At 37.1% G+C, this 16045-nt stretch overlaps 3 protein-coding genes across 5 annotated transcripts; 2 read left to right on the forward strand and 1 right to left on the reverse strand.

Moving 5' to 3' along the window:
- On the forward strand, positions 3127 to 4858 carry LOC18771052 (polygalacturonase-like). Its single transcript, XM_020568916.1, has 4 exons — positions 3127 to 3591; positions 3722 to 4011; positions 4116 to 4344; positions 4452 to 4858. Exons 1-4 carry the CDS (start codon positions 3127 to 3129, stop codon positions 4668 to 4670), a joined length of 1203 nt encoding a protein of 400 aa, XP_020424505.1. The 3' UTR covers positions 4671 to 4858.
- LOC18770834 (pentatricopeptide repeat-containing protein At4g17616) lies at positions 4349 to 10255 on the reverse strand. Of its 2 annotated transcripts, none has more exons than XM_020568654.1 (4): positions 10151 to 10255; positions 5849 to 9342; positions 5571 to 5766; positions 4349 to 4585 (listed from the first exon to the last, which is right to left on the reverse strand). In XM_020568654.1, exon 2 carries the CDS (start codon positions 9135 to 9137, stop codon positions 6981 to 6983), a length of 2157 nt encoding a protein of 718 aa, XP_020424243.1. In that variant the 5' UTR covers positions 9138 to 9342; positions 10151 to 10255; the 3' UTR covers positions 4349 to 4585; positions 5571 to 5766; positions 5849 to 6980. The 2 variants fall into 2 exon arrangements, with proteins under 2 accessions (XP_020424243.1, XP_020424244.1); XM_020568655.1 differs by having other exon boundaries at positions 5849 to 10059; positions 10151 to 10162.
- LOC18771508 (peptide chain release factor 1) lies at positions 10280 to 13814 on the forward strand. Of its 2 annotated transcripts, none has more exons than XM_020568656.1 (12): positions 10280 to 10476; positions 10669 to 10781; positions 10895 to 10995; positions 11133 to 11231; positions 11326 to 11509; positions 11622 to 11670; positions 11754 to 11832; positions 11994 to 12068; positions 12141 to 12218; positions 12424 to 12582; positions 13255 to 13350; positions 13437 to 13814. In XM_020568656.1, exons 2-12 carry the CDS (start codon positions 10694 to 10696, stop codon positions 13626 to 13628), a joined length of 1200 nt encoding a protein of 399 aa, XP_020424245.1. In that variant the 5' UTR covers positions 10280 to 10476; positions 10669 to 10693; the 3' UTR covers positions 13629 to 13814. The 2 variants fall into 2 exon arrangements, with proteins under 2 accessions (XP_020424245.1, XP_007204158.2); XM_007204096.2 differs by having other exon boundaries at positions 10403 to 10476; positions 10889 to 10995.

The following is a 16045-nucleotide window of genomic DNA, read 5'->3' on the forward strand; positions in this document are numbered from 1 at the left end:
TGCAATGTATAAAGTGTAAAAATATTGTAGTAAATCATTATATATAAATGATTATGGTGTGTTTAATCTTTTTTCATTAATTACTACACATTTTCTACAATCACAGTGTTTGTCAGCTTGTGATATAATCAATTTAAATCAGTTAACCCATCATGCAATGCATTTCCTTCCAATTTTTTTTGTAATGAACTAATACATAATTGACTGAATAAACATCCTCCAAAGTTTCAATAAAAATTTCCAAGTTTTTCTTATAATTTCCGTGGTTTTTATTCAATTTTTATTGATATCGGTAATATCTCGATATTTCCATAGGAATTTCTATGTTTTTGGACTACCGATATTTCCGATACCATCGATATTTTAGACCTTGATTGACACCACTCATATATCGCATCAAAATAGGGAAATTCATATTTAAAGAATTAATTCAACGTTTTTGCTGAACTACAACAAAAACAGTTATCAAATGAAAATAATTTTTCTTAATCTCCCTCCCTCTCTCTTTTCCTTACCTCCCCACTTATTTTCCATTTTCCCATCTACAAGATTTGGGGTTAATTGTGGGGAGGTTACTTGTGTCTAGAAATGCTTGAATTTGTGGTTGTGTTAGTTGGTGTTGTAGTTGTAAGGTAACTCACTGCAATCTCAGTGGTGTTCTCTGTCTCCAAGGCAGTGACGGCATTTGTGGTGGTGGTGGCAACAACGGCGGTAGTGGCTTTGTTGATTTTTGGATGTTTGTTTGCATTCTTTATTTTGTAATAATTACATCAACTCCTTGTGAGTTGAGTGTTTGATTTTTTTTTTCTAGTCTCTACTTGTATTTTGTACTTGTGAGAGTAAAAGTTGTAGTTGTATTGATAGATTTGGGTGCTATGATTCATGTCTGGTTTGTTCAGGCATGAGGCTTTTATGCCGAAATTCCTCTGGCCTTTTGTGGTATGGATTAACCCTATGTGGTTACTATACTTCCTTATTTGTATTACCCATTTGTGGGCACTTGTATTTAATTCCTTGTGGTTGATGGTCTTAGATCTGTCCATTGGGGTTTTAATTTACCCCCTTCACCTAAGTACCAATTTCAAATCTCATAAGGAAGGAAATTATTTTGTTTCCTTAAATGGAGAGATTGGATCAATCAAGGAAATTTAATGAAAATTAAATCCCTAATTTATGGTGATATCCCTATCTTAAGTCTAAACAATTGGCCAATTAAATGGAGCACAATTATTGACCTAAGGAATATTCCCATTATCCATGTGACGCTTCATGATTGGTTGCCGAAATATGTGTTCTCATAACAATCATCTAGTTAGTTCATATACATTCAATCTGATGGGGTTCTTGTTTTTGTAGCAAATTGTTGTAAAATCCAAATATTTTCTTTCATATCAATCAATCAAAATGGAGCCTAATTCTGTCTTTCCTTCTTGCTTTTTTTTTTTTGTCAAAATATATTTCCTTCCTTTAAAACCCAAAAATATAAAAAAGCATGTACATAAAATGGCTAGAAGGCTTGTGCTTGATTTATAAATGCAATGTATCGTTAATTCTTAAATAAATAAAAAGGTGTAATGAATATGTTATTTATTTATTTGGTTTTTTTTTAATTATTTAGAAAATAGTAATGTATTCAACCAAAATAGAACATTATATAGAAAGAACAAGCATGTTAACGGTGGCCCTAATTCCCGAACCAAATGGGGCCACCTATTCATGTTTGTTTGGCCTTCAATGACATGATTAGTACTATAAAGAAATAAAGAAAACAAATGAATTTAAAATTATTCTTTGGATATAGTTATTTCAGATCCATTTCGAATGTCATTAAAAGCTCAAATGTTATATCAACAAGCAAGCTATTTGAATTTTTAGCTCATCAGATTATAAACAACTATGTCGTACCAAAAATTGTGAAAGAAATTTCTGCCATCGAACCAAATATATGGGAATATATAATTAATTAATACTGTACATAGTCTACATATTGCTGGAAAATAACAATAAATAAGAAGGATGATTTGGCATCATTATTTCAATTTTTAATGAACAAAAATGAGTGACCACTTCCAATTTCTCAAAAAAGTGATTGTGTGATGAGAGGCCAAGCTAGGCAGCACGCTGGGGTGTGATGGCTCTTGACCCGTGAGGTGTAGTATTAACACCCCAATCTAATATCAAGTTGAGGTTTGCGTTTGCTACCCACCCATTGAGGATGGGCGGCCCTACTAACCCGAGGGTAAGGGGCGTGCTTTGTGCGACTTCACCAAGGTGAACAGTCCAAGACCGTCACACCTCATCTAACAAGGCTTCCTCAAACAACCAACCATTTTAATGCCCTACTTAGTTATAAGCCCACGTTACTAGGCTCGGCAATTACAAGATGTCATGTAAGTTTTTATAAACACTGGTTTTATTGCATATTTTTCCAATGTGGGACTTTACAATAAGCCAATGCCTTCATTAGGACACCCCAGTACCAATAGTGATTTTAAAATTTTCGTTAGCAAATATCTATCTACTACCTCTAGAATACTGAAATTACAAATTATCCGGCTCGTTACTCCATTGAGAGCAATGAGTAGCCATGAAGCGATTTGAGTACAGGAAGTGTGTCCCACTTGGGATGAATTGATTCATTAACAAGGCAACGGCAAAAGTAATCATATCCAAACTAATATTTTAATTAAATTATTATCGATTCATATAATATTATATGATTCATTGATTCATCCATATTACTTATATATACAGTAAAACACAAAAGAGTAGCCACCAAATTGGTGCCGGCGCAGCTTTCTTAATACATATGTATATGCATCCATATATACCATAACTATATTTTCTTTAAACCTACACCACCTCTCTCTGTATATATAATATCATATACAAACATCCCTTATACTTATATCAACCTAATTACTTACTGCATGCATGTATCATCAACAGTATAAGTACCCTACAATGTTCAAGTCTCTCCATCAACCTCTCAGTTCCCAACTTCATTCGTTACCATCTACGTCATTGGTTTAATTTAATCTCTCTCTCTCTCTCTCTCTCTCTCTCTCTCTCTCTCTCTCTCTCTCTCTCTCTCTCAAACAGAAAGGAAAAATAGAAAAGGAGAAAATGGCTGAGGTTACAACAAGTTGTTTTAGCAGAGTAGCACTACTCATCCTATATATCCTACACCAATCATGTGTTGCTAAGAGTACATTAATTTTCAATGTCCTAAGCTTTGGAGCCAAGCCTAACGGTGTAATAGATTCTACACAAGCTTTTCTAGATGTATGGACTGCAGCATGTGCCTCCTCTGATTCCACTACTATACGTGTACCACAAGGGAGGTATTTGCTTCGCAATGCTATGGTTTTCAAAGGTGATAACTGCAAAAGCACAGATATTACTTTTCGAATTGATGGAACATTGATAGCTTCGTCTAATTACCGAGTCCTTGGCCAAGCTAACAACTGGCTAAGCTTCGAAGGAGTTACTGGTGTGTCCATTATCGGAGGTGCCCTTGACGCTAAAGGTACCTCCTTGTGGGCATGCAAGTTAGCTGGAAGCACTGATTGCCCCAACGGAGGAGCCACGGTTAGTAATTTATGCTTTCTTGTCGATCAAGTGAAATCTTGTTTAAATTTGTTGTCTACCTTACCCTGCCAGTCTCTTCATGTTCTATTGTTTCCTAAATTCTGATATTTTTGTTCCCACTGATACGCAGAGTCTGAGTTTTACAAACTCCAAAAACATTAACATCAATGGACTAATGTCATTGAACAGCCAGATGTTCCACATTGTGATAAACGGCTGCCAAGATGTTCGCATCCAAGGGGTCAAAGTCAATGCAGCTGGAAATAGCCCAAACACTGATGGCATCCATGTCCAATTGTCAAGAAATGTTGCAATCTTCAACACCTCTATCAAAACTGGAGATGATTGTGTCTCGATTGGCCCCGGAACAAAGGACTTGTGGATCGAGCAAATAACTTGTGGTCCTGGCCATGGCATTAGGTCAGATTTTATAGCTCCTGGAATATTGCATTGCTTCCATACGAAAACCTCGTAACAGTTAATATTATAGTTAGCTTATACATGCATGGGTGTGGTGATTGCAGCATAGGGAGTTTAGCCAAAGACTTGGAAGAGGAAGGGGTCCAAAATGTGACAGTTAAAAATGCACTTTTCAAGGGCACTCAAAATGGTTTGAGGATTAAGTCTTGGGCGAGGCCGAGCAACGGATTTGTTCAAGGTGTTCAATTTCTTGATGTCGTCATGTTTAATGTCCAAAATCCTATTGTAATAGACCAAAACTATTGCCCACACAACATCAACTGCCCTGCTCAGGTAATGAAAATTATAATAACAATGTATTAATTGAGCATGTACTCATTCATAAACGTAAGTCTTGACTAAATGTCTAATGCACATTTCATCTTGTTTCAATATTATAGGTATCAGGTGTGAAAGTCAGTGATGTCGTGTATCGGAACATTCAAGGAACATCGGCTACGGCCATCGCAATAAAATTTGATTGTAGCTCAACAAATCCATGTAGTGGGATAAGACTCGAAAACGTGAGTTTGACCTGCAGGAATCAAGAGGTTCTGTCACTTTGTGCCAATGCAAATGGAAAGATTGTTGGCACTGTTCAACCAAACAATTGTTTGTAATACTGAAGATGAGATTAGGTATGAAATACATGTACATAGTCCAGACAAATAATTCTAGCGAGTAAAGGTGCATTAATATTCTTTTTGTTGTATGCCTTCTATAAATATTGCCACTAAGAGCCTGTACATAAATATCATTCTTTTTACACATTAGTAAGTTAATAATAACTCAATTATACTCCTCTGAAATGAATTCAATACATTGGAAATCACTTCATTTATTCCCGTCATCTATAATACGGAAGGATTAATCTACTTATATTTGGTTTAAACTTGTTTGCAAAAGATGGTAGACACTCCTCAAAATCCCCTCATCTAAGTCATAAAATGAAAATGAAAACAATAACTGAAAATCATTGTACAAGAAAACCAACCTCTTTCTATGTTATAGAATTAATCATTAAGTCAGACCCTAATTCTAAGTTTCAAACAAACAATAGAGTTTGAGTCTGATTAAAATAATGTTTGTAATTTTATGCTTGCTTACATGGAATGGGAATCATTCTCATTCAGATTAGTTGAAATGCCTTGTTTTGATTACTTCCCATTGCCATTCCCTTTTATTCTGATTCCTACTCATTTTGATTCTAAGTAAACATATCATAATTTTTTTGAAAAGTGCACTCGATTTTATGAGTCCTCTTTCAAATGATTTGTCCACTATTAAGGAAAGTACTTGACTTCCGATTACAAAAGCAGAGCTTTCATACTTTTTGAGGGTTAGATTTTAAAACCAAAGGCATTAATTAATAAGATTTTCGAAAAAGGCAAACTGTTGTTTTCCGTCTATCTTTGGTTTACTTCTTACCAACCCCTTAACTCAAACTAGACAACCTCCAGCAGCACACATCCAACTAATAATCACATGAAGAGAAGCAACTTGGAATACAATTATATTACCTGAAGTGAAAGCTCTCTTGTGGGAGTAATAATAAGTGCCTATAAAATTCCTTTTGGAGCAAACGTTTTCTTCTACCTTCCCCTTTTCTTCAAGCACCTACATAGTGTTTTCTCCTTCCTCCAACAAGAATTGCAAAATGGGCAAACCAAAGGCTAGTTTCTTCCCAGCCCCTGTTTCCACAGCACCAACAATGTCCTGTCATATGAAACAACCATCAAACCTCCTGTCACCATCAAACCGAACCTGTCCAAAACCATACACAACAACCTTAACCAACCTTCCCTTGATGAGCAGCAGCAGGAAACAAGCTTTATGGATTGGCGTCAGTTCTGAGTCCCCACCTGTATATTTTCTTCCCAATCATCGGATGATGAGCCTCAACTCATTCCAGCATAATATTCAGCTCCACCAAACTAAGTTAACGTTGAAAAAAAGTTCTCTAATATCCGCAATCATTAATACAGTCAATAAATAAATATACATGAAGTGATGTTTCCGGTAACCTTGGATTGAGATTACCACCAATTCATCAACATATTGAGGGCCTGTCCACTGGCGTGCTTAGTTTTTTCATTATTTAACCATACCAACTCAGAGAATAATCTTAGCTCCATCATACAACCTCAGACAGATAGAAGAACTGCTCACTCCATCATACAACCTCTAAGAGTTTGGGCAACATAGACATAAACTATTTGATGCTTTCTAGCTCATCAGGTTATCAATCAAAAAATATACGTCACCTAGTTAACTGTGAAAGAAATTTCTGCCATCAAAACAAATAACATATGATTAACACTGTATGCATTGCTGGACAATACCAAGAAATATGGGTAATTTGTCAGCATGAAAAAGAAACGGATACTATTTCAATTGTAATTGAACAACAATGAGAAACCACCTCCAAACTTTTGATCCTCACTAACTCACTGGGTACTGATATTGTGAAGTAGTTGCAGAGCAGCAATTGGAAAACATAACCCCAAAGCGTCAGCAAAATTGTTGTGATGCCAATAGAAAAACAATTGTCTTCACATATCTCCTCATAGATCAATTAACCTCCAGAATAACTCTTTCCATTATCATAAGACTTCATTCAGACATTACAAATGGAGTAAGAGTTTGGTTTCACCACCACAATGCATCTTCCATATTGGCTGTTGCAAAACCTTCAAATAGGAAACTTGGAGCTGTAGAAGGTAATTGGTTTAGGTCAAAGAGAGTCACAATGCACCATAAATGGCTTTTCTTTTCTATGTGCAGATACATTAGTGAATCTAATTTACCCCCATATTCACTTCTTAGCTCTCCTCTATTTACTTTAACATTGCCCTTAAAATCATCAACGTCAGAGCAGCAAGAATCTTGCAGTAAATTATCCCAGTTCATATTGAACTTCTCTTCGGACTTCAATCAACTCCTGCCCATTTTCTAAATCTCTCAACATATTTAATTCTTTTTCTTTGAGTCTCAGTTCTGGCTTCTGATGCCTTTAAATTCCTATATAGATTCTTATGAAGTTTTACAAACTCACTCCTGTACAACCACTTGTCAGTGTACATGCCATGCTCCTTCATAAGGTCAGTGACCTCCATCACTCTCTCAAAGTAGCCACCACGAAGAAAGTTCAGTAGCAAGTACTCATAGAGATCTCTGTTTACCACCAAATTTCCACTCTCCATATTCCTCTTAATGTCCCCCCACAAGATCGTGATAGTACGAATCATTCCCAGAGAAGAATACCCATATAACAGATAGGTAAATGTTTGCTCAGTGGGTTGAATTTTCATCTCTTGCATTCTTCTGTATGTCTTCAAAGCATCATCCATCATTTTGGCCTTGCAGAAAAAGTTGATGGAAGAATTGAACTGGTAAACCACAGAAGCATCCTTCTCATCTCTCATTTCCTGAACCAAAGCATTTGCCAGATCTGATTTACTGGTCGAGCTTGAAACATTTGTACATGTGGAGCTTGTATCTAGTATTGGTTGACATTTTGAGACAACCATCTCATCAGATAAGCTTGAAAGAAAACCAGCCTTCCTCATTTGTTTAATTAAAGCTTTAGCTTCCCGAAACATCTTTCCTCTGTAATAGGCTTCCAAGAGTGACATAAAAGCAGTAAGGCCCATGGGAGCCCCAGCTGCATCCATATCATCCAAAAGGTCATGAGCAGTTTCTAGCCAACCTAAATTAATGCAAGCATCAATCACATCAGAACACAAACGAGATCCTCTTAATGAACATAACTCCTTTTGTATTTTAAGTAAAATTTCTGAAAGCTTGCAAGTATCCCCGCCCTTTTTGTATCCATTTATGAGCTTGGCTAGAGCCCTGTTACTAAGGACAAGTTTCCCATTCCAACAAAGAACAAGCTCTTGCTTACCCTCTATTTTGAGGACAGAATCGCACAGCAGCAGCTCAGGCAAAATCTGCATATTCAACCCAGACTTGAGATTATGAGATCCAATTGGAACAAGATAAGACCTCTGTGAAATCTTTCTGTCTCTTTGAATAGGAAGAGACTCATGGTAGTCACACATTTGTAAAACAAGCTCAGTGGCCGCCTCAATGTCATTAAACTTGAAATGTAAGCTCAACAAACTATCATAGAAATGCCGATAATGTTGCATAAACGGAGCTGAAACTTGATCAACGTGACTTTTATATTTCTGGATCTCGTCTCTCTGGCCACTCAGCTCATGGATCTGGGCAATAATGATAATAGAGTGTGCATCAGCAACAACTCCTGTTTGAGGCATCAATTCCATAATTTGTTGGCCTTTGAATGATAATTTAAACCTCACACAAGCATCAAGGACAAGGTTAAAAATCATTGTATTAGGCTTCACCAGCTTTGCATGGATGCTCTTGTTTACACTGGAGCGTTGGAAACAATGACAAATCTGAACTAAGAAATTGGATGCAAGGTCTGTCCCAACCCGAGTCTTTACCATATGCAGAACAACCAAGCACAATACATTCATGGGGGGCAAGTTCTGTTTCTCCAGTAGTATTCTAAGAATCATTGTAGCAGGTTTAGGCATTTGACTTCGCGCTAAGGAGAGGGAGAGCTTTGCCAGGATATCAGACTGTAGTAAGTCTGATCGCTCTTTCAAAATAAGCAAGACTATATCACATGCTTTTAGTAGCCAGTGAGGGTCAGACGAATAGCACAGTTCAGTGATTAGCTCACGGATAACAAAATCCTCAGGAAAGCCATGCAACCTTTTAAAATCAATAAAGGACTCCCATGCTTCATTCACTTGGTGTTCCTTCAAGGCTTTTTTGAGCCTTTTCAACATAATTGCATGAGAGGAACCTTCCCAGCATAGCCTTTCAGGCTGAACGCTAGCACAAAAATCTCGGGTAGATGAAATTTGATGCTGTTCATATCTTACACTTGATACCACAGGCTTTTCAAATTTTCTACTCAGAACTGATTCTCTGTCATAATTTGATATTAAGGCAGTCCTCCGAATAGCTGAAGCCACACAAAAACACAAAGGACGCCTCTTGATGATGTGGTTAAGCATTAGAAACTCTTTTGTCACTATTAGTGCCATAAATATTTCATTATAACAATGAAAAAAACACCGAGAAAGGATAATCACCGTGACAAACCACTGCTAAACTTTGGCCTAGGTGAAAAAACATGCACCAATTGCATATTCATTTATGTAAGCCATAAACAGTAACCAATATTTGCTAAGACAATTCTTTGAGGATCTTGCACGATCTCCTTATGCCCACATGCCCAACTGTTAATATCTGCAAGTAGAAACTGACTGAATCAAAAGGCACAAAGTAACACACACATGAGAAAATAATCTAAAACCAAAGCCAGCCAGGTATTCATATCACAATGACTACAATCAATAGCCAACTGGGTATGACGAAACTGGTTTTAGTCATACATCTAGGATAGGCTTGGCGTGGACTAAGTTCTGTCCTATGTTTGATGGGGCACTGGACTAAGGGGCTGGATAGTATCCTATGTTTGGAACAATTCAGGACAGGACTATAATTCTAAACTATGAAAATAATCATTTCAAACATTACTACATATTTTTCTTGTTCTCAAATATGCATCATCAAAAATCACAAACTTAACTAAATATTACAGTCAGTTTTTCAATTAAACTTTACGAAGACACTGTAATTCATGTCTAGTAAAGCCTCACTACATACATCAAACTAATGTATTTGCACACAGGGAAAAGAAAACTGAAAAAAGCAAACTGAAAATGTAAAATAAAAAGTACACGTAGCATAGGCAGAGTTCTTTGAAAGGGAATCTAAGTTTGGAATTTACCCACATTTTATAGATTACCACTAAGCCGAACTAAAGTAGTACACCAAAACAAAGAGGAAAAAAACAGAAGCAGAAATCAGCCAGCAGATTTTGATATTATACACTACAAGCAGTTTTGGCTAAAAAACTAATCTAAACAAAGAAAAGGGTACCTCAGATTTTGGCTGCCACACCTTTTCAGAGAAAAAAAAAAAGGAAAACTTTAAAAGCAAAATCAGTGAAACAGAGAAACGAAGAGAAGTGGTTTTGGAGTGTTTGACTTACCATTGTAGATGGAGATAAAGAAGAGAGCCGGAAGCTGTTCAAAGCTCGAATTTTCTTCTTTTCCCTCTCCTCTGAAGATTTCTCAAATAATTCTAACTGGTTTTTGTTTTGTGATACAACGAAAAGAGAATGAGAGAGAGAGAGCTCTCGGGTTATGGTTTTTGTAAATGGGCAATTTTAACCCTGTTAAAAATTAACCGTGTGATTTCATCGGACGGCTATTAAAATACCCGCATATTTTCAAGCCCTTCCTCTCGCTTTGCTGCTTCTTCTTCCTCCAATTTTCTTGATTTGCTCTCAAGTCTTAATTACCAGAGGACCTAAAGGTACTGCTTCTCTAGAATTTAACCTTGTAATTTTTCTTTGCTTACTTTAATGGAAATTTTCTAATTTCTTGTAAACTTGCATTTCAAGCTTTTTGTTTCAGTCTGCTCTGAAGCTTTTTCTTTTTCTTTTTTGCTTATTTATAAAAAAGCTCACGCTTGAATTTCGGTAAATTTGGGCTTGCATTACGAAAGGGATTTGGCTTCTGCGAGTGTAAGAATGAGAAGTGAGACTTGGCTTAGTTTGATTCGACCAGCAATGGCTGCCTTTTCCTGCCCTCTTCGAATTCTTCGTTCTTACACAACGGGTTCGTATGTTGTTTCTACTGATTATTAGCACTGTTGTTTTCTTCTTCTTCTTCATGCATTTGGGTTTTATTTATTTAGTTTAATTTTACTTTATGCATATGAAAAGGAGCAGAATTGGAGCCTCAACTGTCCCCAAAGCTCATAAAGATCATGGAGCAGAGGCTGTCGCTTATCGAGCAGAGGAGTGCTTGTCTTCAAAATCTCATAAACCAGGTTCTCTATGTTTGTGATTCTATGTGCTTGCTTGGTAATTGTTATAGGAATGAAAATTATGTTGGAATTTGATATGGTTTTTGGAAAAACAAAAAATTTGGAATTGAAATGGTGTTGGACCTTTTGGTTGAAGACAGCCTGATGCCTCGGCTGAAGAGTATGCGAGGGCTAACAAGGAGCTTCGGAAACTCAGCGCTTCCATGGACCTTATAAATCAATTAAGATCCAACAGCAAGGTACTGAAATTAGAACAAAAACTTCAATTGAAACTGTTATCGTTGTACCTAGAAAATACAGAGCAAAATGAATCGTGTGTTTGCTGCTCTGCAGGAGATTGATGGTTTGAGGTCTCTCATGGATGAATGTTCTCAAGATAAAGACATGATTGATATGGCAAACAATGAATTGGGTCAAGCCATTGACGAAGAAAGAAGATTGCATGCTTCGTTACTCAAGTCCCTGCTTCCTAAGGATGATGCTGATGAGAGGGATTGCATACTGGAGGTTAGAGCAGGTATAATCGTCCGCCCTCTCCCAGAAACACCTGTAGATGCGCATACCAACAATATTTTTCATTCCATTGCATGTGTCTTCTGTTTCTTTTGTTTGACAAAAGATTTCCTTAGGAACTGGTGGGGAGGAGGCTTCTTTATTTGCAATGGACATATTCAAAATGTGAGTTAGCATCAATACTTGTAAATTCTTGTATGTATTTTCTTTCGAGAGTCTTACCTTGTGTGGATAACAAATTGCCATAGGTATGATAGATTCTCGCACAAGAAAGGCTGGAAGTTTGAAGTGGTGGATATTACCGAGTCTGATCTTAAAGGATATAAGGTCTGGTTGTGATTTCCTTCCTCTTTTCAATCTAACACGCACATTTTAATGGACCCAATAAGCCTGGTCCATTTAACAGATAATGTATTACAGGATTCACCACCTGCTAAGTGCTAGTGCCTAGTATGTGATAACACGTTTTGATTATAACTTCTTTTCAGGAAGCTAGTGCAGCAATCTCAGGAGCTGATGTTTATGGGAAACTGAAATTTGAGAGTGGGATTCACAGAGTTCAGGTTTCCTTCCTGCCTGTTCAACACATTACTTATAGTTGCCCTCACAAATTACTGACTCTTTCATTTTTGCAGCGAGTTCCTGTGACAGAGAAGTCTGGACGTATTCACACTAGTGCTGTTTCTGTTGCTATCCTCCCTCAAGCTGATGAGGTGCTAACCTGTTGATTCTGAATTTAATTCGCATTCTGTGATTTTATGCTTTATAAAAATGGATCTAAGCCTAACAGACAGAAGTTCCTTTTATTCACTCTGTTATGTTTGAATTCATACAAAACTTTGTGGTTATTGTTTGTTCTTTTGTCAGTTATGGTCTCTTATTTTTTTCTTTGACCATGTTTATTTGGGCCTGCTGCAGGTAGATGTCCACCTGAGGAACGAGGATTTGAGAATTGATACTTATAGATCTGGTGGTTCAGGTGGTCAGCATGCAAATACCACCAACAGTGCTGTTAGAATAACTCATATTCCAACTGGCCTGACTGTAGCCATACAAGATGAGCGATCCCAACATATGGTATATAATGCCTATTTTTGCGAAACTAAATTGCAATTTTCGCATCATCGAGCGTAGGATCAGAACTTTACCTTTTTCTTTTGTTATTTGGAGTTGATAATTTTCCTGATACAGAAAAACAACAGAAGGTCCATTTTCCTGATCTATGTGTTAAATGTATATGAACCATTACTGCATCGTGCTTTTAATGGCAATGGCACTGTGTTGTAAATACTGTTGCTCATGTTTATTTTTTTTTTAAATTAGGATAATTCACTGATTCGTATGCCATTCTCTTCTCCTTGTCTTCTCAACTCAAAGTCAACTTAGTCTTAAAACTTCAAATCTTTACGACTTGTTCTCCCAAACTACTTTGGATTCTCAACATGTCCCGCCTAATTTGAAGCACTCGTGCTTATAGGATGTGAGAAGTTTTTACTGGTCAAAGTAGGCAAGGGCAGAGTTTGTAGTTGTATTATGTACGATTTAGTGGTTATGAAAATCACCCTAGCATTCTTCGTATTATTTCTAAATATCTCTGGTATAAAGTGTATGATTGTAGAGCACTCTAGTTATCTTTTCTTTTTCTTTTTTCTCTTTTTTGGTATTCCTTTTGGTTCTTGTTCTTGTCTTGTTCTTTTCCTTTTCCTTTTCTTCACCTTTCTCTTTTCCAATTTTTGGGTTCCTTTGTAGAACAAGGCCAAGGGGCTTAAGGTGCTGTGTGCAAAGCTTTATGAGATAGAGAGGTCTAGAATCCAGAGCAGTCGGTCAAAACTTAGATCACAACAGGTATGACTATTACTTGGTAAATTTTAGTTGATACAATTGGTTGCTCTGTTTTCAGGATTGATATGGACTTTCATCACCTTGAACAGATTGGTAGTGGGGATAGATCCGAACGCATCCGTACATACAACTTTCCTCAAGGGCGTGTAACTGATCATCGTGTTGGCATCACTCATCATTCAATAAATGATGTGATGCAAGGAGAGAATCTGGATGTATTTATTGATGCGCTTCTTTTGCAGGAGGAGATGGATGCGATTGCTTCTTTTGGTTCTTCCTAGTGAAACTAGGGTGACTAACAATAGTATACCGTTGCATTTGTGGTGATGATGTAATGTTGTGGCTATCATCTCTTATGCAGTTACATCTTATTAGTCTATTTTTTGTATGCTCTATTATTAGTGGACTTGTATACTGTTTAAATTTGGTACCCATAATGGCATGTTTACTAATCGGTAATTGGATTAGGAGGAATTGAATTGAGGATGAATTGAATTGGGAGGAGTTCATGTTTTAATCTGTAATTGGATTAGGAGGAATTGAATTGAGAAGAATTAGATTCCGAATTCCTATTGAAGTTGTTTACTAAACATATAGATTGAGGGGAGTTAGATTTCGGATTCCTATTAAAGTTGTTTACTAAACCGTATGGAATTGGAGTAGAACTGGTACTAATTACTAAAATGTCATCGTTGTCAAGCTGAAGTATATGATAAATTTGGAATTTTGAAAATTGTATGAGGATATAATGGGTAAAAATATGAATTCCTAATGGGTTAGTTCTTCTGGAATTAGAACATCACTTCCCACTCAAGAATTGAATTCCTCTAAAATCATAAGTTCAATTTCTAATATTGTGTGGGCTCCATTTATTTTTTTAATTCCTTAATGTAAAATAGACACAGGAATCCTCCACATTGGAATTCAATTCCTGATTCGAATTCTAAGTCCTTAATAAGTAAACACACCATAAATGAGTCCTATGTTAATTTCTGTTGAGGCCCAAAAAATTCATGGTTGGGCCTGAATAAATTATTGGCCCAAAACGACGCTTTATTAAGAAAAGATGTAAAGCGGAGTATGTGAGTTGTAGTTCACATGCCACACTAAATAAATAATTCGTCATGCTAGGAGTTGAGATAAAGTATACCGGTTTTACAAGCCCATGCCGAAATCAAACATCCCAGCCCTTCCCAAGGATGATAAAATTAAGAGTAATGCTATTTGGACACACAACATTGACCACTTTAACTGACCACCTTATGTGGCAACTGATGTGTCATGCTATGTCAATTAATGATTGCTGCCATGAGGCCACTCACTAGGAATGCTAGGGTTTTTTAATTTGTTTTTTAATTGACATGGCGACATTCATTAATTGACATGGCATGACACATCAGTTGTCACATAAGGTGGTCAGTTAAGGTGGTCAATATTGTGTGTCTAAATAGCATTACTCTAATTAAAAAATGTCAAGCGACATGCCATGCCAAGCACGAAATCGTTATTTCGCACCCAACCACACTGCAAGCCTAAGTGCGCCCAAGCCACTCAAATGCCCCGAGGCTTGCTTGAGTGGGTTGTGGTATAGATGGTAATAAATCAACATAAGGCCCATTGATGAGCCGAGAAATGGAAAGTCTCAGGTTGCTTAGGAGCCTCGGTACTTAAGCCCATTTCTTAGACCCAAACATGTGGGTGAGCACAAGAGAGAAAAAATAGCCCAATAGCCCAATCAAAATAGCCTATTGACTCAACCAAAAAGCCCAATGTTTAATAAAAATAGCTCACTTACTTAATGAACCACCTTAGCCCATACAATTGCCACAATGAGCCACAAAAGCCTCAGCCCCTTACTAAAAAAATAGAAGCCACAAAGAGAAGGTCTAAAGGTTCATTGAATAGAGCTGCTGGGAGATTCCAGCACATAAGGGAAGCAAGTTTCAAAGCCAAAACATTCAAGGAACCAAGGGGTATTAGCGTGTAAGATGCCAGGAAGAGAAGCACCCTTCAAACCAGCATATATTTCCCAACTCCTTTCCCCATCAGACTTGGCTATGAAAAAAAGAAAGAAAAGCAATAAAGGAGATGGCTGGGAAAGGAAGTCTCCCATTGAGATAGCTGCGGGAAAAGGGGCCCTTGAGCTTCAAAAAAACTCTGATCTGGTGCAAATAGGCAGAGGGGATTTCATTAAGATGAGAAAAAGTCAAGGAAGAAGATGAGAAAGGAGGGGAAAAGCTTGGCCAAAATGGGTAGAAGCCATTAAGGTTTCTTGGAAAGGAAGTGATGGTTTCCAACGACTATAAAATAAGGCCTCTTCTACCTAACGAACTCAACTCAGATCCAGAGAGCAAGCTTCCTCTCTTACCTGCAAAAATCCAGCAAGCTCGTGCACTATTCACCTTTCTTCTCCATTTTCCTTTTCTGGCAGACAGAGCATCTGTCAAGCTGCCGGAAGAGCATTGTTCTTTATTTCTCATTTCTTAGCCAAATCTCCTACAAACCTCTCCTTTCTCACCTTAACACTTCCTTTTTTCTTTTTCTTTTTCAAGAAAGCCTAAATTTCCCCTTAGTGCTAAACTCATGTTGATTTTGCTTCCATGCCATATGTCTCTCATGTCAAGCTCGAAAGTATATCTGTAAGCATTAGGAAATCATCTGTAAGTTGCTGTTGTTTTAGTTGGTAAAGATGACCAAA

Source organism: Prunus persica, chromosome G7, assembly GCF_000346465.2.
Source record: "Prunus persica cultivar Lovell chromosome G7, Prunus_persica_NCBIv2, whole genome shotgun sequence".
Taxonomy (NCBI): Eukaryota; Viridiplantae; Streptophyta; class Magnoliopsida; order Rosales; family Rosaceae; genus Prunus; species Prunus persica.